The sequence below is a fragment of the Myotis daubentonii genome, chromosome 20 (genome assembly GCF_963259705.1).
Source record: "Myotis daubentonii chromosome 20, mMyoDau2.1, whole genome shotgun sequence".
In the NCBI taxonomy this organism is placed as follows: Eukaryota; Metazoa; Chordata; class Mammalia; order Chiroptera; family Vespertilionidae; genus Myotis; species Myotis daubentonii.
This window is the reverse complement of record NC_081859.1, coordinates 3,937,501-3,965,387: the sequence shown is the minus strand read 5'-3', so window position 1 is coordinate 3,965,387 and position 27,887 is coordinate 3,937,501. Positions and strand designations below refer to the sequence as shown.

Below are 27,887 nucleotides of genomic sequence, written 5' to 3'. Positions count from 1 at the left end.
GCGGGGCCGCACGCAGGCCCAGCGCGTGCGCGCGACTCCGCCCCTCGCCCCGCCCCCTGCACGCCCCGCCCCCTCCCTCGCGCGCCGCCCGCCCGGGTCGCGGCGGGGCCGTGGTGTACGTGCCGAGCGCGCAGAGCAAGTGGCGCCCGCACGCCCTGCGCTCCTCCACAGGCCGGCCGGGCGCCCGGGACGCGGAGGCGGCGGCGGCGGCCAAGGAGGCCGGTCTCGCGCGCCCGGGCCCGCGCGCCCGAGCGGAGGTCGCCTTTCGCCGCGCAGGCCGCGTTCCCTCCGCCCACCCGCCCGCGGGGCGATGCGGCGCTGAGACGCGGCAGCCGGCGCTCCGAGGTTCCGACCCGAGGACGAGGAAGCAGCCGGGCCGAGGGCGGGGAGCCGGCCTGCCCGAGGCGAGGGGCGGCGGGTGCATGGCGCAGTGACGGGCCCTGCCGCTCCGCCCGCTCTCCGGCCTCGGGCGAGGCCGTCCGGCCGCCACCCCTCCTGCTCGGCCGCCGCCGCCGCCAACATGGCCAATGACAGCGGCGGGCCCGGCGGGCTGAGCCAGAGCGAGCGAGACCGGCAGTACTGCGAGCTGTGCGGGAAGATGGAGAACCTGCTGCGCTGCAGCCGCTGCCGCAGCTCCTTCTACTGCAGCAAAGAGCACCAGCGCCAGGACTGGAAGAAGCACAAGCTCGTGTGCCAGAGCGGCGAGGGCGCCCCGGGCCCCGGCCCCGGCCCCGCGGCCGCCCCGCTCCCGCCCCCCGGCCCCGCGCCGGCCCCCGCCGCGCCGCCGCCCAGGGCCGCTGGGGCTCGGCGGGCCAGGAAGACGGCGCCGCGCAGGAACAGCGCCGCCGCCGCCGGGGACGCGGCCAAGGCGAAGGCCCAGCCCGCGGCGGCCGCGTCCCCGCCTCGCGCGGCGCCCGGCGGCCAGGGCCAGGGCCGGACGGCGGCGGCGGCCGAGGCGGAGTCCGCGAAAGAGGAGCCGCTGGTCCGCGCGTCGCTGCTGCAGGAGAAGGCGAACCTGTACCCGCCGAGCAACACGCCGGGCGAGGGGCTGAGCCAGGCGGGCGGCCTGCGGCCCAACGGGCAGACGAAGCCGCTGCCCGCGCAGAAGCTGGCGCTCGAGTACATCGTGCCCTGCATGAACAAGCACGGCATCTGCGTGGTGGACGACTTCCTGGGCAAGGAGACCGGGCAGCAGGTGGGCGAGGAGGTGCGCGCCCTGCACGACACGGGCAAGTTCACGGACGGCCAGCTGGTCAGCCAGAAGAGCGACTCGTCCAAGGACATCCGGGGCGACAAGATCACCTGGATCGAGGGCAAGGAGCCCGGCTGCGAGACCATCGGGCTGCTCATGAGCCGCATGGACGACCTGATCCGCCACTGTAACGGGAAGCTGGGCAACTACAAAATCAATGGCCGGACGAAAGTAAGTGTGCGCCGGCCGCATCCGCGAGGGGCATGGAGTCTCTCCATCGGAAAGGATCTCCTGGGGGCAGAACCCCGATAAGAGGAAGGCTGGGGGCCGGTCTGTAGGTGTTGACCTAGGGAGCCCCTTTCTTTCGTGTGCCCCCCCCCACCCCCGGTTTTCCACCTTTTGCCGGTTGGCGAACTTCAGTTGCATAGTTTTCTGGCTGAAGGTAGGCTCGCCCTTTTAACTTCTGCCTTCTCTCCCTCTTGCATCGCAATGCACGGTTAGTTCCAACCTCATTGGAGTGTTAGCCGCCCATTGGGGTGGGGAGGGGGGGGGCGGGAATTAAAGTACTGCTCCGAGCAAGTGCATGCATTCGCTCCTCCATTCTCTGGTTTTGGAACCAACCACTCGCCAGATACCGACCTGCAGGGCGGCATGCGGTGCTGAGTTAGGAATCTGCACAAAAAGATCAATGTAGAATGAGCGTGCAGGCAGACTCCTCACTCAGGAAGAGTTAGGCTGCTCCCCTCCCTCTCCCCCTTCTCCTCCCCCTCCCCCTCCCGTGTCCCTCCGGTTTTGAATCCCACGACATAAGGGGGGAAAGCAGTGTTTCCGTTTCCAGACCTCTCGGTGTAGGTAGGTTACATTTTTAGCACAGGTTTCCTTTATTTGCTTTGTTGAGCCCTTGGTAGAAAAAACTGTTTTGTAGCTTCCTGGGGGGAAAAAACAAACAAACAAACAAAAACAGCCCACATATGGAATCGAGCAGGAGTGAGGGCCCATCCCAACATCTCAGTTTGGTGACATTTGTTTGTTTGCTCCTTACTATTTACTATTGTAGTTTTCCCCCTGCAGATGCCTCAGTTCCTATCCACTGACCCCGCCTGCCTCCTCGGTATGGTAAACAATGGAGCCATCCCTCCTTAAGAACCTCTTCAGTCCTTTTGCATTTTCCTTCCCAGGTCTTAATATTTCCTTTGTATCCAGGTTCACTCCAGGCCACCCTGCTCCACCCTCCTTCATCCATCTCTGTCTGATTTTGTAAGTTCCGAGGGCTTATCTTAGGAGATCATCACACCGGTAGGTGTTTGTAGGAACACGCTGACTCTTCCTGGTCCTTCTTTGTGTGGGTCAGACCATCTATTTTGATAATCCATGTGGATGACTCTCAGACAGCATGGGCAGCTAGGGAAGTTCTAAACCTGGGGATTTTGCTGAGGGAAATACAGTGGGAAGTGATTTACGTATTGGGGCTTCATTGCCGGGTGAAGGCATGTCTCAATATGTTGTCTCAAAAAAAAAAAAAAATGAACAGTTGCTTAATATTAAGCTGCAAGAAAAAAAGGGGGCTTGATTCCACCTTAACCTTGGTTGTTAATCAGATTTTCATTGATAGATTTTTAAATGACTTTGTCATGGGTTAAATGTGAGTGTATCATGAACCCTAGAGCAGGAAAGGAACTAGCTTGAGGGAATATTAATACAGCTCTGTGAAGACTGACCGAGTATATTGTTGAGGCATAAGTTCAGGTGAAGCCATGACGAAGACGATGTCTAAGACCTTCCGCGGTTAATTTAGGCTCAGCCCTCTCCTCTCCTACTTCACTGTTCACCCTGTCCTCCTGGAGGGAGAGCAGCCTCTCTCAGGGCAGTGGCTGCTTCTGCAGAGGCGGTTAGCAAATAGCCATCTCCGTCCCACGTGTCCCGGTGTGAAGGCAGCAGTAGCTTCGGCTTTAAATGATTTGACTACACGTGTGTGAGAAAGGACTAACTGAAGGCAGGATGGACTTTAAACTCTTTAGATTTGATCTTATGCTCAGGATCTGGAAATGATTTTAGGGATTCCCTTTCATTGTACTTCTTGGCTGAGAGACTTTTTGCTAAACACCCACGTTTAATGATGTGATTTAACTATTCCTAAAAAATCGAAAGATATGAGAGAATGGGAAGGCAGTCAGATTACCAGCCGTCATACTGTCGTGAGCAACCATGGTGTGCTAGGCACCAGATTAATTTTAATGCAGGCATGATTACGATCATCTTAATCCTAATTTACATCTGAGGATATTTTAGCTCAGACTTGCCCAAAGCCTACACTTAGGATAACCTGCAGGATTCATACTTGAGTCCTTCAAATATCAAGCTACATGCTTTTTTAAAAAAACTACACTGCACATAGATAGGGTATTAGATGGAAAAATGTAGATTATTAGCATACCACTGAAACTCAAATTTTATACACATTTTGTTGATAGTGAATGAATAGCATTAGCCTTGTATGTGAATAATTGTATGTTACCATTGGGCTATGTAAACTTTTGATTAGGTGAATATACAATGTTTATTTCGGGTAGTGGCTAAAAAACCACTGTATAGATACCCACCTCAATCATGTTCATTTCAGTATAGTAACTTGAGAGAGGCAGAACTTTATTTTATCTACAACATTATAGTGATTTGAAAAGTTACTCGCCCCAATGTGTAGTATTTTTCTGATAATTTTCACAGCAACTCTATAAAATAGGCAGATCATTGTGGTGTTATTTCTGTTCATAGATAAAAAAAAGTGAGCCCCAGGAAAATTAGGTCATGTGTTACAAGAAATTCATGCAGCATACCAGGACTTAAATTCAGATTTCTGAACAAGAATCTGATGTTTTTTCTCATTTACATTATTCTGTATGGCCTTTGTGTGTGTCAGGGCCTGATAATCACGTGATGTGTGATTGGCTGTGGCTCGTTCAGTGAAGGCTTTGATTTCCCCCAAGTTTCTCCTTCGGACATGCTTATCTGGCCACAGCTTGTCCAGCTACTTTGAAAGAGGAACTACAAGGGACGGATGAAGTCATACAGAAGAAAAACGGGAACCCAGATGTAACAGCTCCTATGCTATATACTTTCTGTGGTCCTTTTTGGGGGATTTCACACAGCCCCCTGCCCTTAAATTGCCCTTTGACCCTTGATCCTGTCTTGCACCCTTTCTTCCATCAAGAAGACTTGTACCGATGTCCAGTAGGGTGGAGTTGTGGTCTGCTCATTTGGGAAGAGGAGTCTCCCTCAGAAATCATAGGTGCCTTTACCTGGGGGCACAGGAAGAAGAGGAATGCTGAGGACTAAGGATCATGGGCAAGTGTCAAACTATTATTCAGTTGGAGATTCTTAGCCACTCTAAAGGGAAAAAAATTGTTAAGATAAAAATGCTAAAATCATATACATATTGTTAGAATTTTATCCAAAACTTACTCTGTTCAGTTCAAATGTACATTAAGAAAAGGAGTGAAATTTTTAAAAAAGGAGTAGGTTATGTTGAGACCAACAAGTAGCAGATTATATTCCTGAGATTATTTCACTTAGTACTGCAGTTAATTACTTAGCTTCGGCTGATTATAGCTTTTAGAGCGAAGAACAGGATGAGAAAAATTCTGTTACTTTATCACTACTGTAGGGGTGGTGGTGACAGTCCTCAGATGTCACAAACAAAACTTCTCGGTCTACTCCTGCCGCGTTTTCGATACTCTTGGCATCCAGCACTTACAAATTGAAACAGTTTTTTAATGTTTTGATAGCTATCTCATAATTCAAGATCCAAGTCAGTTATTCTGAATGCAGAAAGGCTGAAAATATTGATACTTCAATGATTTTTATTTAGTGCTTTAAAATTGAAGACATACATGTGGACTGAAAGAGTAGCCTGAATAGTAGGCTGTGAATGAACCAAGTTCAACTTTAAAGGAAAACATTTTGTGTAGTGAGTTGGCTTACATGTAGTTTATGGATAAGGTAACACCTTTCATTCTAAAGAATTTTATTTTAGATTAAAAGGGTGTTTTTTGTGTGGTGTGTTTGTGTGTGTTTTGGGGACATGTTTATAACTCTTGACTTACCTATTACCTAATACGCCACAAAAATACCCTGCAAAACCTTAGTCACAGGAGGGCATCGAAACGCAGCTGGGCAGTGGACTTGGTGCTGCTGTTAGATCCGGGTGGAATCCTGGACCTGCCGCTGCTTCTGTGTCCTTGAGCCAGTTGCTTCATCTTCCCGGGCCTGCCTCTGCCTCTCGGCTTGCTGTGAGTTCCTAGATGGAAAAGCACTTTTTAAATCATAAGGACTAATGCAAAAACGTTAGCTCTTACTCTTTCCATTTAAATTTTTTTTTTCTGATTCTTATAAGAGTTCTGTGCTTTTCCTATCTTTCTCCCTCTTATAAACTGGAGGGAAAAGACTTAGAATTATTACCCATTTTTGACCTAACCACTTCACACACACACACACACACACACACACACACACACACACACTTTTTTTTAAACAGGCAATAATTCCCAGAGGGGTTAAGTGACTGACTTGTTCAAGGTCACAGAGCTGGTTAGTGACAAAACTGACTGACGTTTGATTTAGTTCATTCTCATATTTAACTTTATGCTGCAGCTCATGTAAAAATTACTTACTTCCACTTCACTAATTTGGATGTATTTTATGCCGTTTTTTGAGGATTCTTGAACATTTACGACTTCCTTTTCCTGCTTCCATTTACCCTTGTCATTCTACACTTTGGTTTATTTGACATTCTTTCCAGTTTAAATATTCTTCCTGTAGATAATTCCTCCCCAATTTCCCTAGATGTTCCGATGTAAAAGCCATTTTCCCTGAAACAGGCCTGGCCTCCTTGTTTCCTGCGCCTTTCTGCTGTGCTTCTGATTTCCATGTTCGCTCTCTGCTCTCCTTCCCGTGTTCCTCTGCCAGCCTTGACCTCTACGGCTGTTCATCACCATGTTTTCCGATGCCCGCTCCTTTCTGGTATGCCTTCGGATGGATGGTATCAGCTTAGTTGTTTTTAATGTTTTGCTTGAGGCCTTTCACACGCCACCGAATGTTCCAGTCTCCCTGTCATTGGAGCACATTCTCACACAGTTTCCATGGGTGCATTTTACTACCTGCTTGCTTTCTACCTCCTTTTCCGCTCTGCCCTTGTTTCTGCACTGGAAACATTGTTCACTCTAGGATGACATTTAGATCATTTATTGAGCCATATTCATAGCTAGCTTATCTTTGACTCTGATTACAGCCAAAATCTTTCTGTTCTAAAACAAATGAAAGAAACAAACAAAAAACTGATAGATGGTTAACCAGAGTCTTCCCTTACAGTACTTTACTTCACGCCTGTGTTTTCTAGTCCAAACTCTGAACTGTTCTGCCACCTTTATTGGAATATTTGATACTTCATTATCACATTTTTTCCAGAACCAAGTTGAAGCTTTATTTCTGAACTACTTGGATAGTATCTGTAGTCGCTGTTTGCTTATTAAAAATTTTCAAGTGTTGGGAATTCTCATTTTCCTTATTCATTGTCCCAAATTCTATTTCTTTACCAAAGGAAAATACTTAATATTTTTGGTTGCTGCTTATTCTATTCTCTGAGTCCTGTTTGGTAAGCTTTTCATTCATTTGTTCATTCAACAAATATGAAGTGAGTACCTTCTATGTATAAATATTGTTTTAGGAGCTAGGAATAACAACAACGGGAACAAAACGCCTCCTGTTCTCAAGGAGCTTAAATTCTCCTGGAGGTAGGTGAGGGGGTCATAACATATGTTTAAGTAAATACAGGACAGATTAGGTGGTTAATGTTAAGACAAAAACAAGTTAAGGGCCGGTACTCGGAGCAGTACCTGCGTGTGTGTGGACAGTTAGTTGGATGCTGGATGTATTTGAAAGTGGAGTCCGTGAGCTCTGCGGACGGACTACATGTGAGGAAGGGGAGAGAGGAGTCAGGAACGACAAGAGGGCGTTTGGCTGGAGCAGCTGGAAGGAAACAGCTATTCCTTTATCTTGCCTGACTCTTCTGTCGTCTTCTCTCGCCCCACTTCTTCAGTTTCCATTTATAGCGGCGTGTCGATACTTATTCTCAGCCAGAGCCTGAACAGAACGGTCCTGTGCTCTCTTTTCCCACATTCCTTCACGTGGGCTGTGCTGCTGCTGCTGCTGTTGACCTTCCAGCCCCATCCTTTCTCCTCCAGAGGCAGATGGCTTCTTGGCACAGCGTGCCCTCGTCAGCTCTGCCACCGGGGCTGCCTGGGGATGACGGCAGGGAATCTTAGCACTCCTGGTGTTGACAACAAGGACATTCTCTCTCTTCTCTCTCTCTCTCTCTCTCTCTCTCTCTCTCTCTCTCTCTCTCTCTCTCTCTCTTTAATATATTTTTATTGATTTCACAGAGGAAGGGAGAGGGGGAGAGAGATAGAAACATCCATGATGAGGGAGAATCACTGACAGGCCGCCTCCTGCACCCCCCCCCCCCCACATTGCTGGTTTTCTGTGCTAATTGTGGGCCACTTGAGGGTAGGACCCTGGTCCAATTCTGAATCTTTCCTCCTCACATAGGGGCCTGCCGCCTCTATTGTCTATTTTCAGTTTGTTACATCTCACCATTCTCCTTTCAAGCCCCAGCTACCTCTCCTAGCTCATATCTACCTAGCTGCCTATTCTAACAGTTTGATTCCTACGTATTTATACTCTCAGCTGCTTAGGCCCACTCTGACCTGTTACTGATCTTTGAAATACAACCGCTAGTTCAGCCAGACCAGTTTCTTCCCAATTGCTCCCCTTCTCACTCCTGTCCACATCTCTGAGAATTGTTTGACTCCAGCCATTCAAACCTCATATGTTCTTTAGGATCGAGCTTGAGTCTCATTCCCAACTCTCTCCCTCAACTTTGACCTCCATTGAGCCCTCTTTTCTTGAGACTTTATATACCTTTTCCTCCGGAAGTAACTCCTGGAGCTGTTTGATGCCATTCTGTCTCATCATGTCAAACACCTTTGGCTGCTCTTGTGCCTTGTTACTTGTGTTCACACTAGTGAGCGCCTCAGCCAACCTGCCCTGCACCTCACCTCTGCTTCCCCTGCTTTCAGTCCAGTTTCTAAAACTACGGCGAGACCTTTTGAAAGGCTATGAGGGTTTTTGTCCTATTGCGGTCAACTCCACGATGCTGCTTCTAGTCCCTGTTTTCCTGATAAAAATAACCCAGGCCAACACGGCCTACACTATTTTTAACTCCAGATACTGGGAGAAAGGTCTGCTCTGAAGGTGAAATGAAGTTTTACACCATTGCCTGGGCCCAGTCTCAGTTGGTCAGGTTACAGCGTGTGGTAGAATTCTGCCTGTCCGTGAATCTCGAAGGGATAGGACCTGCACGTCTTACCGCCCTTACTCCCACCAGTGGTGTGGGCACGCGTCACTTCAAAACAGAGAAACACAATGGACGACCCAGCAGAGAGAAGCCCGTGGCCAGCAAACGGACGCGCAGCTCAGTGTCGCTGCCACGTGATCGATATGCAGAGGAAACATTTCAAGAGCAAAATTTTAAGCTTCTAAAATTACCATAGAATCATAGTTTTGATTTGGCTTTAGAACAAGAATTTTTTCAAATTTCCAAATAATATTAAAGGAGGTTTAAGAGCTATGTTTAACAAAAGAGCACATGGGTTAATCAAGACCAGAACTATTTCTTTTTTGTTTGTTTGTTTTTAAGCCAGTCAAGTTTAGCAGTGGGGGGTTAGTGATACTAACTTTAGGTAAGTTCTGGTAACCCACTGCCATCGGACCAGCCCAGAACTATTTCTTATGATCAGGAAACCTTTGGCTTTAACCACATTCAAGTGTTTAATCAACTTCATGGAAACAGTTGACTTAACTGTTTAAAGAGGGCACTGGTGGTGCTGATCATGGAAACTGGCCAGCATAGAGGTCATTTGAAATTGGTCTTGAAATACATACATACATACATACATACATACATACATACATACATATTTATGCTTATAAAGGATTTCTCATGCCAATTTTGCTTAATTTTTATATTTAAAATGTTTTCATTCTCTTAATACAGTTTTTTAGTTGGTAAAGGAGGTAGCCTGAGATTTAGTATTTACCACACATTATTTATGTACAAAGAATGGTTGTAGTTTATAGTGGTTACAACCTAGAGTATTTTGAAATCAAATTTCTTGAATAAAGAAAATTTGGCTAAAAATTATGTATGATAATAGATAGCATCCCTTCCCAAAAGCTTACAAGTTTTTCCAAGGTAATTATGGTCGTGTTGTTTGTTTTGCTCTGGGCCCATTTAGGAATCTGATGGAAGCTATATACCTTCTCACCCTAAAAATGAACATACAGGCAAAATTTTGCTTATAATTAAACCCATCCATAGTCCCTATATTAAGAATCCCTGTTCTAAGAAGAGTTCTAAAGAACAAACAAAACAAAAAACATTTTTAAGCATTTCATGCCTGGCTATGGGAGAGCGAGGGTCTGTGTTTACTCTGTTGATGTTCTTGCCTCCTGCCTGTGGAATTATGCTTTGCCTCTCCCTGCCCCCCTTTCTAGTTGTCAACTTAAGTCATAGACTAATGGTACACATGTGCACACTCTGAAAGATGTTTGCCTTCTGCGGTCTGGCTATAAAATGAAACAGAGTTAAGTGGTAAGTACCAGGATGGAAACCATGACTTCAGTGAGAACGTCTTTCTGGGAGCATATGGTTCTAGGCACATCTGCTGTGTTTGTGCAATTTTCTTATAAAAGACTGACAGCCTTTATCTCCAATGGTTAATACAGGATTGGAATTCTTTCCCTCTTCCCTCTACCCCAGTGGTTCTCAACCTTCCTAATGCCGCGACCCTTTAATACAGTTCCTCATGTTGTGGGGACCCCCAACCATAAAATTATTTTCGTGGCTACTCCATAACTGTCATGTTGCTACTGTTATGAATCACCATGTAAATATCCGATATGCAGGATGTATTTTCATTGTTACAAATTGAACATAATGAAAGCATAGTGATTAATCACAAAAACAATATGTAATTATAGATGTGTTTTCCGATGGTCTTAGGCGACCCCTGTGAAAGGGTCATTCAACCCCCAAAGGGGTCGTGACCCACAGGTTGAGAACCACTTCTCTACCCCTTCACAGTGTCCTCCTGTTCATGTGTCTTGTCTTGTTTTTGTACTTGTTACTGGCAGTAAGATTAATCTGAGTTTTTAAAAAATGAAAACTTTATAGTACACGAGGGCTGGGGTGGAGGAATACTTTCAACAAAAGTGAAACTAGAGTTCATATCGGTTGGTTTTGTTTATATTATAAATAATTTCTGTAATTGTTTGATCGGAGGTATCTCTTGGTAGTGCAGGTAGGAAGTGTCTCTAAAGTACGGAAGAGCAATTTGTTCCTGTGGCTAGTTCTCAGGAACGGCCTGGTGTTGCATAGTAACTGTAAGGTTTTCTCTCATGTACATTTCCTCTAAAGCTTCTTGCAGGTGTTCTTTATCCTGGAAATCTCTCGGGAAGGGAGAGCAGTAAGGGGGCAGGTGACGGGACAGGAATGGGAGCAGGGCCTGCTGGCGCTGCTCTGGATTCTAGTTACCTGGGAAGTCACTCAGCACCTCTCCAGTCTCTCCAGCTATGAAATTGGAATAATGCTGACCTAATTAATAGAAGCAGTGTTGAGTAATTGATTATTATAAGAAGCCTTTAAAGAAGTGATTATATTTTTTGCTCTCAGCAGTGCCTTTTCAAAGTATTCAGACTTGGCCTCAGCTGCCTTAATTCTAAACCTTTGCTCGCATTCATTGTGTTGGTTAAAGTTCAGCTTAGATTCAGAATTCTTGACTTGTTTTTAATGAACCTTATTTTTAATGAAAACGCATCTGGTTTTGCTTGGGCAGTTGACACCTAGCCTTGGCTCTGTGCAAACAGAAACTGGTCAGTTTATAAGGGTCATGGATAATGAAGTGATTCAAACTGAGGGACCCCTTCATCAAAGGATCTTTCTCCCTTCACACCTTCCCCTTAGCAGAGTGAAGTCAAATGGCAATAAATATTTTATTAATAATCATTAATTTAATTATTTAAGGTACATTTTAAGAATCAAAAACCCTTAGATGTTAATTGTGATTATTTTTAAAAAATTTTAAAGAGTTTATTTGAGCTAAACCAATGACAAATGCCAGGAAGCAACATCTCAAATGCTCCTAGATGTTAATTTTAAAAGCTAGTCATGTGTACAAATAAGTTAGTATCTATGTGAAAGGTTGGATCAAATCACATACAAATGAGCTTATTCTTACAGTTTTTTTTTTTAAATATATATTTTATTGATTTTTTTACAGAGAGGAAGGGAGAGGGATAGAGTTAGAAACATCAGTCAGCTGCCTCTTGCACCCCCCCCACTGGGGGTGTGCCCGCAGCCAAGGTACATGCCCTTGACCAGAATCGAACCTGGGACCCTTCAGTCCACAGGCCGAAGCTCTATCCACTGAGCCAAACCGGTTAGGGCCAGTTTTTATTGATGTAAACATAGATTAGATTGTTTTGTAACTTGTTGCTATTATTTTTAAAAAATATATAGGAAGGGAGAGGGAGAGAGAGATGGAAACATTAGTGATGAGAGAGAATCATCGATTGGCTGCCTCCTGCACCTTCCCCCCCTACTGGGGTCGAGCCTGCAACCTGGGCATGTGCCCTGACCAGGAATTGAACTGTGACCTGGTTCATAGGTTGATGCTCAACCACTGAGCCATGCTGGTCGGGCGCTATTACTTATTTGATATTTCTTTTATCTACCATATAGTCTATAATAGGAGGCTTTTAAAACAAAATCCTAAAAGTTAATTCTTTCTTTCCTAAAACAATATGGAATGTTTGGGGGCTAGCTATCTTTCATTCATGCTTTGTAGCTTCTTTAACAATATCATCTTGTGGATATTATCAACTCATAGAATTACTTTAGTGTCATCACTATTGAATTTGATTCATTTAATAATCCTATATAATAAAAGGCTAATATTCAAATTGACCGAATGGTGGAATGACTGGAGCTGCCTATTGGTGGTCAGTGCACTCCCACAGGGGGAGCACTGCTCAGCCAGAAGCCGGGTTCACGGCTGGCAAGCGCAGCGGAGGTGGCAGGAGCCTCTCCCGCCTCTGGGGCAGCGCTAAGGACCCCTCAGGGGATGTCCACCTGCTGGCTTAGGCCCGCTCCCTGGACCTAAGCCAACAGGCGGACATCCCCCAAGGGGTCCCTGACTGTGAGAGGATGCAGGACGGGCTGAGGGACCCCCCCAACCCCCAGTGCACTAATGTTGTACACCGGGCCTCTAGTAAGCTAACATAACCAGAGAAAATTTTGGCAATAAAAATTTTTAAACCTTATAATTTCACTCCTAGGAATTTAATTTTAGGCATCAAGGATATGTACAATGGTAGAGCTTTAAAACTATTTTACAATATTATTTATAATAGCAAAAAGTTTTAAAAAACATTTTAAGGAGAAATCCTAAAAATGCTTGATAAGTTCTGTTTTATATGTTTATCATTTACAATTAGTCAAAAATCACTTACAACGAGTCAACTATTGACCAGTTGTCTGACCGTTTTCCTGTGACCAGGAAAGCAGCAAAGCTAATGAGCTCTTATTCTCCATGACTTGTTCCATGCGAATCTGTCCTTTGTTCTGTTCTCTCCCCACTCTCTCTGCCTTGGCAATCTCTGGCAGCCCATGCTTCAGCCATCCCCTATGAAGATGGTTCCTAAATCGGCATCTCCAGCCATGGCCTCTTTTTGGAGTTCCAGACTCACATTATCAGCTGCGTTTTGAACACCTCCACCGGGATGGCCCACCAGCCTGGCAAACTCAGTATGTCCGAAAACTAAACTCCTCCCCCAAACCCGCTTTCCCGACTTCCAGACACAAACCCTCTCAGCCCCCTTTGATTCAGCCTGTCCCTTGCTCTGTCTGTGAAAGTGCTTGCCAAGTCCTTTCACTTCTCTCCTCGCCATTCCACTCTGCCCAAGGCCCCTCCTTGTATCAGAATGTCATTGCTTGGTCTGCTGCAGTTTTGTTCTCACTCGTCTTCTCCGTGGCATGTTCTTCCTGCCCTTCCCCAATCCATTGCCTTCTTGTCATGCTCTGAAGCAGTTGAGACCATGTCGCTCCCCTGCCCAGAAAGCAATGGCTCCCCTCGCCTGCAGCATCAAGGCCCCTCTTGGCTTTTCCCATTTCCCCCCTTTTCTCAGAACTCTGCGTTAGCAAACCGAATGTTCCTCCTCACCAGGTATGTCCTGTGTTTGCATTTAAAACTTCCTTATGTGGCCCACTCTGTTGGAAATGTCCTCTTTGCCAACTTTTATCTTCTTTTAAGCGTAGCTCAGACACTGCTTCCTCCATAAAGTCAGCCCTGAGCTGTCGCCATGCTCGGAAGGGCTTCCTCTGACGGCGCTGTTTCCTACTTGGAGGTGGTGGAGCAGGTCTGAAGGCTGGTCTCCGAGTGGCCCTGATGGCCCTGCGTGCACAGCGGCCGGCGAGAGAGCTGCCCTTTTCTGATCGCTGGGTCTCCTTTCCGGTGCTAGTTTCTTTGTGGCCAGGATACAGGCTTGGCATTTCTACTTCTCAAAACATAGTCTGAGTTTATTTATGGTGAGATACGTTATTTATAACATTAAATTTAGCAAACGAGTCAAGAGATTTAAGTGCATATAGATTGCCCTTCCCCGTTACCCCCATGCAATATGCTAATTAATGCAATGAACAAAATGTATAACTTTTTATAAAGTTTTTAATTGTACCTTTAGGAAATGAGATTTACATAAACTACGCAGGTATAATTGAAATCTGAAGTTTAAAAATTTTCTTCTAGTAAATACCTACTTGCTCTCAGTCCAGTTCTTTCCATGACCTGTTTTTCCCCTTTTGAGCTAGATTTACATAAACGACAGGTAGGCATGGGGTGGGGGGCGGTGCTTTGGGAGTGAATGGGGACAGGTGTGAGCAGAGTTGGAAAAGACCTTAGGTAGTGCGTCTGTACGTGGGAGAACTGAGCATCACACATGACGTGTGTATCGCTTAGGAGTCACTTAGGACCCTGTGTTGCCAATTTCATCTGAACTCTTGGGTCAGACTAAGCACAGCCTCACTGAGCCAGGAGCTGAGCCAGAGTCCAGGAGGCGATTCCACTCGGGATGCCTCGCCTCTGCCCCTCATCTCTGACCTTGACAAGGCTTTCTTCCCCTTGCAGTTCACTTTTCTCCTGTCTCAAATGGTGAGATTGCGTCTGTCTACCTCATAGATTTCTTGTGAAGATCTTACTAAATGTCAGCGCTCAACATTACAAAGGGCGGAGTGTAAGCCCAAGGCAATGTATTTTCCTAGAATTTTCAGCTGGGAAACCATTTCCTCTTGTTCAGGGCAAACATAGTACATTGACAGCTCATAAAATGTTAGTTCTCTTAGCTTTGAATCAGTACTTTAAAATAATTTAGTTCAAAAGGGAATTTTTTTTTTTAAAGTTTCCTGGTTCAACTTCATATGGAATGCACACCTTCCAAGGCCAGAAACACATGTCTTCAGGTTCCAGAGAGGCATCCCAAACCTCTGCCTTCCTTTCATTCTCAGAGTAAAAGACAAATTTAGGGTTTTTTTTAATCTTAAGAATGTCCTCAATTATGTATATTTTCATATCAAAAAGGGAAAAATAGTGTTTAATTGTTTTGCTTATGTATTGGCTTTTCCCAGTGGGAAACAGTTACAGTTGGTGTCTCCAAGGGATAGCAGGTAGGAACCTCCCTCGGGATTCTATAGTGGGGGCTGCGTGGTTTCCCTAGCAAAGGAGACCCTTCGCGCCTCCACCCCAGGCCCGGAGTGTGTGGTCTGCTCGGGGAGGACCCAGGATAACTGGGCGCCTCCCGGGCCCTAGCACATCTTGGGGGAGAGCCTTTCCTTTTTCTTGATGGACTGGGATCCATGTCCGTATCCTGAGGATGAGGCATCTGATGGACATCTCTTGGAATAATTGTGTCCTTGACACGTGTGTCCTGGTGGTCCTTTCGGGCTAAAATACCGCAGACTGGGAACCTACCAACAGCAGAAATGTGTTACTGCTCCCAGTCCTGGAGGCTGGGAAGTCCGAGATCGGCCAGCCTGCTGGTCTCCCGGGAGGGCCGCCTTCCTGGGAGGGAGCTCTGCTGTGTCCTGGAGGACGGGGCAGGGACCCTCCAGAGCGTACAAGGCACGCTTCCCGTTCCTGCGCTTCCCGGGGCCTCCTGTAAATGCCCGGGTCTGCGGGCCTCAGGGCTGCACACAGGAGTCTGCGGTGGGGGAGGACACCACAGGCCACAAGTACACGTGTCTGTAAGAATCATCTTTTGCACAAATCCTAGGATAAGGCAGCTGCCTTCTTAAAACTTCTCACTGTGGCTGTCCCCACTCACGGACCAGAGGAGCTCACTGTTGGTTACCTTTTCCGTCCTGTTTCCTCTGCTTAATTTCCAAGATTTCATCCTGTGTCTATCAAATTCATTTACCTGTGAAAACACCTCGCTGCCTTTAACTGCTTCCTGTCTGTTACGCTCAGACTGTTTGCTTTTCTTCCCTTCAGTTTTTCAGATCTCATCTGTCCTTTAAAGATAAGCTTAGGTGTGTAGCTCCGAGCCTCGTCCTGTTGCTTTGTCCCCGCGAGCAGTTCCTTTTTCCAGAATTTTTTCTCTCTATGATTTGCTGGGCATTTGTATTGTGTGTGCCAGTGTTTTCTGTCTTTTCAGCTAAGTCCTTTCAGACGGACACCATGCTGACTCTTTTTGTCACGTGTCCGTAAATATTTTTAATGCTGCTGATGACTTTAGGTGCTCAAGCAGGTGAAATCGCGGTTAGAAGGAGTTATTAGTCGCTTTACCAAGAGATTAAGAGAAAAGAAACGGAATTTACTAAAAATACTGTAAGAGTATGTGAGGGTCTTCTGCATACGCAATACAAACTACGCAAAAACGGCATCAGGGTCTTTTTTACCCAAGTGTGGATAAAGTCCACCAGCACAACCGAATTACCAGTTAAGAAGTCGAGCATGAATATGACTTTAAAACTGGAAAAGCTATGCTGCATTTACAGAACTTTAAATTTTGACTGTCCAACCACAGCTCAGGATAACTTTGTTAACATGGATTCTCGTTTAAACACACACGGTAGCCGCCAGATCTCATGCGGCTTCCAGAAGGACCTTTAAAGTCGCCAGAACCCCAGCGGGGACGTCCCAGCACGTGCAGGATTACTACATGGTTTCACCAGGTCATTCCCTGGCCACACGGTCATTGGAAGGAGTTCATGACCCTTCCACATTTTTGCAGGTTTCCTACAAAATTCCTCTTCCCTCGGAACCTCCAGGAGCTTGGTTCTTTTCCGTCTCCAGTTTTTCTTGACAGTCTGGTTTTTCCGGGTGAGCGGGGGCTCTCCCTGTCCTCAGGCTCCCAGTCTGGGGCCTGGGGGCTGGTGCAGGGCCTGGGGCCTGAGGGCCTCAGGGCTCCTCTGTGGCCTGGGACTCTTCTTCCTGCCGGAGCAGGACTGCGTGCTTCTCAGTGATGAGGAGGAAGGGCTCCTGTTGGCAGTCGCCAGCACGGAGCCCAGGCACCGATGGGCTTCCTGGTTGGCCGGTTCACGTGGAGGTTTTCCATCTCACCCTTGTCCGTCTAGTGCTGCTGCCCTTCCCAGAGCGGCATTGACGAGGAGATGCAGATTCAGTGCAGGCCCTGTGAGCACTCACCCCCTTCTTCCTCCTCCTCCTCCTCTGGCAGAGTCTCTGTCACCAGAGCAGAACTGAGGGGACCAGGGAACACCAGATCAGGCTGCAGTGGCAGTGGCCACCTCAGATAACACATTCAGATGGAGGCCAGTGAGCTATCACAGGGATTGTAAGATTTACTTAACAATTGTTTAAAACTTCTCTTTTATTTGTTTATTTTTTAAAAGTCTCAGTTGGCATTTAAATAAAGGAAACATAAATGCAGCCCCTAGTTGAAGGTCATTTCACTGCATCGCCCACCAGTCGCCTCCAGTCTCCACCCCCATGTACCTCCGTGTAGTACTCGGGCTCTAGAGAAAGCAGTTCAGGAGTGAATAATATTTCTGTTTTAGTAAACAGTTAACTCTGTTCATTCAGTAACATAGCCTGGTGCTGAGAAGCAGGAGTCACAGACCACCATTGCTCACCAGCGGACCTGGTGTTCTTTAAAATAGTGTCAACACAGTATCTTTGCCTCTTCTGGCCTACAAAATGTGATTTTTTTATTAAAGAGAAGGATCTATATATATATAAAAGCCTAAGCAACCGTTAGGACCGGTTAACCAAACGACTGGTAGACTGGTCGCTATGACGTGCACTGACCACCAAGGGGCAGATGCCCAATGCAGGAGCTGCCCTCTGGTGGCCGGTGCGCTCCCACAGCCAGCCGACTCCCGCGGCCCCCTTCCCGGCCGGCCCTGATTGGGACTGGGCGAGACAGCCCTATCGGCCGATTGCCAGCCAGCCCGAGGGATCCCAGTTTAAGTATAAGAGTAGTAAAAAACCAGCGATCTCTTTCATAAGCTGTTTTCTACTTTAATTCACGCACGGACTTACAAAACCATCTTCATTACTACTGCAGGCCATGGTTGCTTGTTACCCAGGCAATGGGACGGGATATGTGCGTCATGTGGATAATCCCAACGGAGATGGAAGATGTGTGACATGTATATATTATCTTAATAAAGACTGGGACGCCAAGGTATGCAACTTCATGAACATTCTTCTTTCTCACAGGCACTTCACTCCCCGTAGGTAGGACTGTCTTTAACACATGTAACCGTCAAACATTTCTTAGATTTGTTTCAGTCTGAGGTATTAGGCGTAGATTTTGTAAAATGAAACAAATACTAGTAATACATCTCAAAAAGTGGGTTCCTTTACTTTCAGATATTGACGTGTTCACCTAAAATTTAACTTTTATAAAAGTGTTTTATTAAAATACTAGAGGCCTGATGCATGAAATTCGTGCAAGGGGCTCGGTCCTCACAGCTGCAGCGGCTGCCTCGGCCCTCACAGCCCCGGCTTCTTGTCCGGAAGGTCGTTCGGCTGTCCAGTCTAATTAGCATATCACACTTTTTTATTACAGATTTCCCATGTGAACAACTGTAAACTAGTTGTGCCCCACCCTATAAATAAGAAATGTTTACTAATTTAAAACTTCATTTTAAGACTTTTGGATTCAGATAATACTCATCTGTTTTAGCCAGTATTTTCAAAAACCCTAAAACAGGAAATGATTTTTTTCTTGTATCAGTGCATTTACTTAGAATTTCAACTCACCTTCCAACCTTGTTAATTGAGATATATCTGTGAAGAATCCAGTTAAGAATTTTGAGTCGCTGTAATGAACTCCCCTCTCCCCTTAAAGTTAATTTTATAGCATTCTTGGTTGTTCACACTTAGATATTTGACTCTCTTCCTAGGTAAGTGGAGGTATACTTCGAATTTTTCCAGAAGGCAAAGCCCAGTTTGCTGACATTGAACCCAAATTTGATAGACTGCTGTTTTTCTGGTCTGACCGCCGCAACCCTCATGAAGTACAACCAGCATTTGCTACAAGGTAGTATTCCTTTAAGAAACAATGGTTAAGATGATGGCAGGACGGAGGGGTAGATAAGATAAACTTGAGTTTTCTAATGAGCATTTTCATGCTCTTCAGTGACGTGTATTGTAATGCTTTGGTCATAACTTTGAATGTGAGTAATTTTACAAGATCGGTTCCCAGTTAGCGCTGCATGTGACTGCACAGACGCTCCTTGTTCGGGGTAAAAGTGGACGCGCGGGCCCTGTCCTCTCTCCAGCCCCATCTCCTTGTTTGTCCATCTCTTATCTCCTCACCCTCCTGTGATCTCGTGAGAGTAGAGTTGGCCCTTGACCAGTGTGTGGATAAAGGGGTACAGACTCCCAGGCAGTCAAAAATCCGTGTGTGACTTTTGACCCCCAAAACCCATAACTGCTAATAGCTTACTGTTAACCAGAAGCCTTAGTGATAACAGAGTCCATTAGCACATGATATGTATCACATCCTGTATTCTTACAATAAAGTACGCCAGAGGAAAGAGAATGTTATTAAGGAAAATCACAAGGAAGATAAATATATTACAGTACATTTTGATAAAACCTGCGTGTAGGTGGACCCATGCCATTCAAACCCGTGTTGTTCAGGGTCAGCTGCATTCACTTGGAATAGAAAGAACAGCTAGAGAAGGAAAAGGGAGCTTTTCAAAAGGTGGGGAGGGGGAAGAGGGAGAGATGATGTAGGAGAACACACCAAGGAGAGAAACCAGAGGTGACCAGGGAGCAGAAGCAAAGAGAAAAAGGAATAGAGGAGAGAAGGCTGTCATGTGTGGGAGTTAAGGTTAGAAAAATAACCTTTAGCTTTAATCATAGCATCTCTGTCCACATTATATATATATTTTTAAACAAGGTTTAATATTCTATAACTAGTATGCTATTTAATGTATTTCTTAAATTCTACACCATTTAGCTCTGTCCCATGTACTGGCTCTTCATGCGATCGGTATTGCTTTCCCCCAGTGAATCCTGGCGGAATCTGCAAGGTGCTTTACCTGCCTGCTGTGTTCTCTTTTACAGAGAGGAAGGGAGAGGGATAGAGAGCTAGAAACATCGATGAGAGAGAAACATTGATCAGCTGCCTCCCGCACACCCCCCACTTGGGATGTGCCTGCAACCAGGGTACATGCCCTTGACCGGAATCGAACCTGGGACCCTTCAGTCCGCAGGCCGACGCTCTATCCACTGAGCCAAACCAGTTAGGGCCTGCTGTGTTCTCTTAAGGAGGTGACTGCAGCACGCGGTCAGGAAGGGTGTGTACATTTCCCCCATTTTTGGTACCAAAAGGGGTGACTGTGTACTGGATAGTATTTAATAAACCAGAGGTTCCTCATTTATTTGTGGAATATATTCCCAATAAGTGAATATTTCAGAAAGAGGAAGTTTAGCTAAGCTGTATGTCTAAAGACAGTATAACCATTACGATAAAAGTCCTAAAAAATTCCTGGCATCATTGAAATCTCTCTTGGTGACTCGAGGTTATAAAATGGTGAGCATCCATCATGACTCTTCACGGTCATGCCGCGCTGTCCTTCCTGCCCCTGCAGGGCCGCAGCCCTGGGTCCTCTGCTGTTCTCTGCCCTCGGAGCTCCTGCTCGGGGAGGTGCAGCAACTGTTCTTTACCGCTCAGTACCTGTGTGTCGGCTGTGGGCAGGCCGACCACCATCATGCAGCTAAGGAGGCATCCAGGAGCCATAAAACTCCGCCCTGGGCGCCCCCCCCGCAGCTGCTCCTGCCTCCCTGCTGAGCTCTTGAGCATCATGGAGGCCGGCTGAGTGGTGGTTACTCTGCTCATTATCCCGGTAACTTTCCGACTGAGGCGTTGTTTTGACAGGACACGTTCTATAGACCATTGCGACAGCATGCCCCTTCCCCAGTGTGATCGTTCTTACCCTGTTCTAAATTCTCTTTTAGGTACGCAATAACTGTTTGGTATTTTGATGCAGATGAGAGAGCCCGAGCTAAAGTAAAATATCAAACAGGTAAACAGCATTTGGGGCCAGGGTGCACTGGAAGGACCATGCCCACAGTCCTTGTTTGGTCAGAGCCCTTGATTCCCTGATTCCAAGAGGACTTCTCTTCAGTCAGCTGCAGTGTTATCTTTCACCAAAAGCATGGCCCGAAGAATAGGAACGTTTGGGGCACAGAAGCCTGAGAACATTACCACCCGAGCCGGGTTTCTGTGATTATCCTGCTCAGTCGCGAGCTGCTGAGCTCCGGTAACTGCCCCCGGGCTGCCTCTCCCGGTGCCCATAGAAGGGAGGTCACGTCTTTTCCCTTTTAAACGGACATGCCCTACCGAGTGCTCCAGGCCTCCATGGCTGATGTGGACGTGAAGAAAGTGGCACAGGAGAGGAGTGGAAACGCCAGCGTCAGGAACGCAGACAGGCGTGTGCAGTGTGCCTCTGCCATGGTGGCTGCAGGGCAGCACCCGTGTGCGAAGCCTGAGGGTCCTCAGGATGCCGGCCCTCCCCCCCTTAGGGCCTGTCTCCCAGAGCTGCCGGTCTTAGCTCCCATCTGACGGACGCTCACCTGTCCTTTCTCTAACCTCATATCCCCACAGGTCTGCCCAGCCTTCACGCTGCTGATGAACTAGCTGTGTTTTCATGAGCCTATTAATCCCAGATCCTCCTTTTATGAAACCGTAAAGATTGGCTGTTCATAGGTTTTAAAGTCATCCTTTTTGGAGAGCCAGCAGTGTGTGCGCTTTCAGTGGTGTGGAACACACTACTCTTTTATAACCAGTTAATTACTTTTTAAATCAAAAGACAAATCTCTGTGTAGAGAACGTCTTTTCCGCTCGAAGCTTTGCTAGCTCAGAGTAACGCATTCATCACAGGACAATGCCCAGCGTAGCTTTGGAAGTGAAGGTGTGAGTTTTCCGATGACGTATGTTTGCAGAGTTGAGACCTGTGCATGGCGTTAGGAACTCGGTGGGAAGCAGTGACAGCTGGCTGGTGCTTGATGAATGAATTTTTGTTGTTGTTTGTTTTACCTGCAGGTGAAAAAGGTGTGAGGGTTGAACTAAATAAACCTTCTGATTCGATCAGTAAAGACGTCTTATAGAGAGACTGATCCAGCAACACCCTCCTTCACCTCCAGTGACTGTTGGCGCTTTGTTAACTTGTGACTACACATGAATGGGATAAAGAAAAATAGACAACCAGTTGGCATTTTAATAAGGAAACGGAAACAACCTTTTGGTGTTGCATCAGGAAGAAGATTTGACCGTGAGGCTTTGTACTGCATGACTGACTCCAAACCTGTGATTGCTGATGGAAGAATATAAGCTACCAGCTGAGCATGGTCTCTACCCCTGGACATGAATAAGTGCCCTAGGTAGCATTGTTTCATTCATACATTTTGTCAGATCTGCCATCTAGCTGAGTTCATTTCATCTCTCCCTTTTTTATATAGTCAAGTTTGAATTTGAAGTAATTTTTGTATGATCAGGTACAATTTATCAAAACTGAATTGAGAAAAAATTACAGCATTGTCCCCCAAAATAGCATCAATCTATTTTTGTAAACCTCTTCGTACTATTAAATTTTGCCCTAAAAGACCTCTTATAATGATTTCTGCCAGTGACTGACAATTTTCTTTTTACTTACAAGAAGGAGCACTTTAATTACCAGCTGAAAAATCGGATTTTTTGTAGTCCTGTCTTACACTAATTTGAACTCTTAAACATGGCTTCTGTTGTTTTTGTTGACATTGTTCATAATGAAACATAACAGTAAAACCATCACCATTTACTACCAATAACTTTTAGTTCTGAATGTTTTCTAAGAAAAAATACACAGCAAGTAAAATACAGGTTTATATTTTAAGTTAATTTTTTTTTTAAAAAAGCTACAGTGACTGGCACTACGTGAACTTGAGGGTATCTTCAGCCTCAAGTTCCCAGGATAAAGGGCTTTCCTAAGCGCTCAGGTGTGTCCTATGGAGCAGCGGTCGCCAGCCTTTCAGACCTCAAGGCCCACCAGGGTCCGCGGACCACCCGTTGGCCACGCTGCTATAGGTAGAGGAGCCCCTCCTAAGGCTTTTCCTTGAGCCTCCCATTGGTTGGTTGCATGTTGAGCTTTGCTATTACGTTTTCCTGTTCCTATAACGCCCCCCTGCCCCCACCTTCCCCCCGACCTGCAGGTCAGAACCTGGTTCCCGTTGGGTAGCCTCTAGGGGAGGCTGTGCTTCGAAACTGACTTGTCACAGAGGGGATGTTGGTGACACCTCAGGCCGCTGCTGAGGGGGTCCCCACCGTGAGGCTGGCCCCTTGATCAGCACCCAAAGGTGTGCGGCTCGCGTGGAAAATCAAAAGAAGAGAACAACAAGATCATTTCATGTTGTGTGAGTTTTCTTTTTTACTTTTCAGAAAAAGAGGAAATGTTCCGAAATCACACAAGGCCTCCCTGACTTGGCCACATAATGTATGAACCGGAACGGGTGTCCTAGGCAAAGCACACAGGGTGGCACCCGTATCCTGCACGCATTATGGGTGGAAGGCCCACTAAGGTTTCCTATCTCTGTCCTTGATCTTCTTGGCCAAAACAATGTGAGTGTACAGAAATACTTCTGCATATTTCCGCTGACAACAGTTTTAAGCATTTGTATCGTTTGTATTCACTTAGAGGCTTTTTCTAGGGAAAGCTCAGTAATTTTTATTAAAAGATCAATATTGTTCATGTAAAACATGAAAAAACAATGTAGTGAAACCAACAGTGCGGATCTAGGGTGGGACTGATACTCAGTGTTGTGGCCTCACTGCGGAGAACTGCAGGACAAAGCTGCAGTTTGTGTCTTTTTCATAGCCTGTGTTCAGTCTTGTCCTACTTCCTCTCCTCGTTCCGATCGTGCAGTAACCTCTCCACAGCTAGTGCCTCTGCAGCCTGGCCTGGGGGCGTCCCCGCCAGCTGGTCTCCGCGTGCGCTGCCTTGTTAGGTGTCCAGCAGGTTGTGCTGTGTGGAGGGGAGGTCGGTCTGACTGTCCGGGCTCAGCAACAGCCTCCCAGCCTGGGGGCCCCGTGTCTGCCTGCAGCTCTGCTGGGTGGGCTGTGCTGCCAGGCAGGGCTGACCTTTTGTAGTTTGGGGGAGGAGTTTATGTAATCCCTTGGAGGTCATTGTGAAAGGATCAAGAACCAGAATAGCCATTTCTTTAATGTCCATTTAAAATCTGCTCTTTTCATGTTAGTGGGGTCGTTACATTGTCACCAAGCAGGACTCTTGTCCAAAACAAAATTTAAAATTATTTGTGGCCTCGATGTGTTTAATCCTGGTTAAAGACAAAGCTGCTAATGCTGTTTTTATTCAACACATTAACCAGCTGTAAAACACAGACCTTTATAAACAGGCACAGCGTCTCAGGACTCATACACAGACCGTGCAAAGTCATGTCATTTGAAAAGCAGTGTTGCATTATGAAAGAGCGCCCACGCTGCTTGTAAAGCTAATCTAATTAAAGTGATGTATAAATGTTCTTGGGGAAAAAAGTATGCTCGTTATTTCCATCTGTCTTTTCCTGTTTTTTAATCCTTTCTCAGAGACCGACTTTCTTTGTATCAGATACTGTGCTTTACTTAAAATCCCACACCTCTGGCGTGGTTCAGAACGTCGGCTGTCACTTCTTGTAAATGAGAAGGGAAAGAGGGAAACCGGTAAACACGGGGCCCCATGTGAGAGACATCCCGGGGGTCATTGCGCTGCCCTTGAGGCCCCTGAACTCTGTGCTGAGATTCTCAACGTTTGGGTTCTGCCCCTTTGAATAGGATTTTTAGAGCGACTCTAACACTCACGCTCTTGAGCACATCGGTGTCACCCTGTGCTGCAAAAGGACGGGCATTGGCCCTTTGTCCCTAATTGTCAGAGGTGTCCTGTTGGGTGGGAGTAGTTATGAATTTGTGTGTCATAGGCTAAACTGTATGAGCTCTTATAAAATAAGATCAGTGGTCATGTTCACTTACCTCTCCTTTAAATATCTTTCATGTGGGTTTTCCCCCCCAGCCCATCTTAGGGCATTTAGAAAATTGTACTGAAATGCAGCTGGGTGAATTCAGGGAGAGGACAAATGAGTTCGAGATGAAGACTAATTAAATCAGGCAGGGTAGTAAAGAGAGCAGACAGAATTGACCAGTCTGTTTAGTTCTGGCTCAGCCACTTAATTGTGTGACACTTAGAGCCATTTTAAGCGCAATAGCTACAGACCTAGTCGTGTGGGACCTAATGAAATACAGACCGCCCAAGGGGCACCTGGACCAAGGATGAGAACCGTGTACCGTATGTTTAATAACATAATTGTACGTTAGCTTGTTTTCAGTTGTTTAAAAACATTCAGTTGTTTAGAAACACCCAGTCTTACTGCTTCCAGGATGGTTTTGGGGACATCTGAGGTCAGGGGTACACCCCCCGGATTCCGATTGTGGTTTTAATGCAGATTCTTTTCATCATCGCCACCAAGTCCGTTTCACCTGGAACACGGCCATGTTCAAGGATCTGCCGTGGCGTCAGTGATGCATATCAAGGGCAGGGCCCCGTGAACTGGAAGACTTGTAAATAGAGGACACAGGCCACTTCCCAAGACAGGGAGCGCGCACACAGCTACAGGCAGCTAACGCTCCTTTCATCGAATGGATTGAGCTCTGAACAAGGTGTCAGAGGGTATTGGGTGTAAGGTCTCCGTTGCATTGAGATGATGACTTTTTCTGCCCGAATCACTCTATTTCTTTGGTGTTCTATAAAATACCCTTACAATTTTTTCCCAGAACACACAAAGCAAGCAGAGCAATCTTAATCTCCACTTACAAATACAACAGGACCAGAGAAGTGACTTTTCTTAAAAAATAAAGGGGAACGCTTCGTGAATTCGCGTGTCATGCGTGTGCAGGGGCCGTGCTACCCTTCTCTGCATCGTTCCCGTTTCAGCGTCGGGGCTGCAGAAGTGATCCCTGGGCGTTTGCCCGGTTCTGAATTCCGTTGCGACATCGCTGCGCCTCGATTTTGCAGCACGAGACCTGATCTCTACCTTCCATCATGGGAGACACGCACAGGCCTCTGCGGCCCCAGCTGCTTGTCGGGCTCCTGCCCCATCCCCCCTCTCCCTCATGTAATCGCGCTGTAACTTGGGCTCACACCAGGTTAATAGACTGCGAGCTCACTTAAAGCTGAGACGCGTGTTCGTAACCAGGGTGACTTGTCTTTCACGATCGACTGTTCTCCTTCCTGCCTCGGTTCTTCCCTCTTTTCCCCGCAGCCTCCGACCTGTGGTCTTGTGGAGCCGTCACCCTGTATGGGGGCTGAGCCCCGTCTTCCTCAGGCGCCTCTCCCCGTTGTTCCGGGGGCCCCTTCCCCGCTCGGTTGGATCTTGGGTTTTCTGGACCCCACGCTTCCTCGGTCTGGGGTCTGGCGCGGGTGCCCTCGGCGCTTCCTGTGGAGCCACGTGCATGGCGAGTTTTCCCAGGCCACGTCATTGTTGTCCCCTTCGTGGCTCATTTGCCTGCGTTCCCAATCCCAGCTTGGCCTTGGGTTTCCTTCAGGATTCGGAAGGCATCGCCTCCGGCTTCTAGGTGGCGGGCGGGTGCTGAGCCGTCTGCAGCCCTGGCCAACTGTGTGTGTGTAACCGGCCTTTTCTCTGCGGCGGACACCCCTGGCATTGCCCTTGGTCCCAGGGCGCTGTAGGCGTCCGTGTGCTTTGGCGTGGGCCTGCGAGTGTGCCCTACATTTGGGGACATTTTATTTTTTTTTTAAATTTAAATTCTTTATTGTTTAAAGTATTACATAAGTCTCCCTTTTCCCCCATGGACCTCTCCCTGGCCGCCGCCCCCCGCCCCAACATTTTCTTAAATGACAGTATTTCTCTCCTGCATCCTTGGCTCGTGGAGCACCTGCCGGTGAGCCTGCCGCTTCTCCTAGTCGCTGTGTATCTGTCCTTTATTTTAGAGACTCCTTTCCCCTCCCACCCCCCACCCCCGTTTTCCCAGCAGGGGTTCCATGTCTGTTGTTAGGTTTTAATCCAGGGCTTTCTTTTGTTCTCTCAATTTTTTAAAAAAATACGTAAGGTGTTCCATTTAACGGATAGTCTTCAACCTTCCTGCTGGTTTTCGTTTCTGCCCTTCCTGTTGGACGCGCTCCTCACCCGTCTGGTCGTTCTTGCTGTGTGTTCATGTTTAAGGGAAGGTGCTTGGGCTTGTGGGTTTTCAATAAATATTGGCAGCTGCCTAAATCCGAATCTTGTGTAATCCTCCCGACACGATCCAGACCGGGGAACGTCACCTTTCCCTTGTCCTGCAGCATCACTGAGACACGGGAAACGGTTCCATGACAGCAGAGAACACGCATCTGAAGAGCCAGCACCAGGACCCACGGGAGGGTGGAGTCAGGTGGAAACTCTGGCGGAGAGATGAGGGCCATGGGGCCAGCGTGGCCGTTCACGGGGACAGCAGGGACCCCACCGCGAGGGAAGGAAGCGCTGATACATCTGACACCAGTTGCACGAGAAGCGGATGTTGGAAAGTTCCTGAGATCCCAGCTCGCCTGCTGGGGAGCCTCCCGTTTCTGGGAGAGGGGAAGGTACCTCCTAGAGGCCTGATGGGAAAGTGAAAGAAGCGAAAACTAAAATAAAGGCCTCAGAGACTCCAAACCCTCCCACCTGACCAAGAAATGCTGTATTGCACCGTCCCAACAGACGAGAGAAGCCACACACCCCTGTCCTTGCTACCGAGAACCAACTGCAGTGCCTTTCAAACAGGAAAAGGAAGGCGGGTGGTGTGAACACTGAGAAGAAGAGACAGGATCCACACTGCCAGCCACTGGCAGAAGAGAACTGGAACCACCCGGGTCTGAAGGAAATAACTCACCTCGCACAGGACTGCAGAAATCAAACTGAAAATGAAAAACCGCCACCAAAAATGGACCCAAAGAGGAAACAGAGAAACCTCAGGGAGCGTTGAAACAAGGCTTGATGTAACTCGGCAAAGAAATAGAAAAAGACAAAATTATCTCAAATTAACGTAAGTTATAAAG

General features: G+C 47.0%; 1 protein-coding gene and 1 non-coding gene across 5 annotated transcripts; one reads left to right on the top strand and one right to left on the bottom strand.

Annotated features, from left to right (window-relative positions):
* The first annotated feature begins 81 nt into the window (after window positions 1-81).
* EGLN1 (egl-9 family hypoxia inducible factor 1) lies at window positions 82-22,641 on the top strand. 4 transcript variants are annotated; one of them, XM_059677468.1, is made up of 5 exons: window positions 88-1,423; window positions 17,882-18,001; window positions 18,726-18,862; window positions 20,791-20,858; window positions 21,878-22,641. In XM_059677468.1, exons 1-5 carry the CDS (start codon window positions 521-523, stop codon window positions 21,940-21,942), a joined length of 1,293 nt encoding a protein of 430 aa, XP_059533451.1. In that variant the 5' UTR covers window positions 88-520; the 3' UTR covers window positions 21,943-22,641. The 4 variants fall into 4 exon arrangements, with proteins under 4 accessions (XP_059533452.1, XP_059533454.1, XP_059533453.1 ...); XM_059677469.1 differs by lacking the exon at window positions 17,882-18,001 and having other exon boundaries at window positions 82-1,423; XM_059677471.1 differs by lacking the exon at window positions 18,726-18,862 and having other exon boundaries at window positions 82-1,423.
* Window positions 22,642-25,707: 3,066 nt separating this feature from the next.
* On the bottom strand, window positions 25,708-25,814 carry LOC132222709 (U6 spliceosomal RNA). The gene has a single exon (XR_009450281.1). It is a non-coding gene; the product is annotated as a U6 spliceosomal RNA (small nuclear RNA).
* Window positions 25,815-27,887: the final 2,073 nt, after the last annotated feature.

Excerpts from the sequence above, each read along its gene's own strand:
- EGLN1 (XM_059677468.1), top strand. The coding sequence starts at position 521 with ATGGCCAATGACAGCGGCGGGCCCGGCGGGCTGAGCCAGAGCGAGCGA. Across the intron at positions 18,002-18,725 it reads ATAAAGACTGGGACGCCAAG|GTAAGTGGAGGTATACTTCG; the intron begins GTATGCAACTTC and ends CTCTCTTCCTAG. Across the intron at positions 20,859-21,877 it reads TAAAGTAAAATATCAAACAG|GTGAAAAAGGTGTGAGGGTT; the intron begins GTAAACAGCATT and ends TTTTACCTGCAG.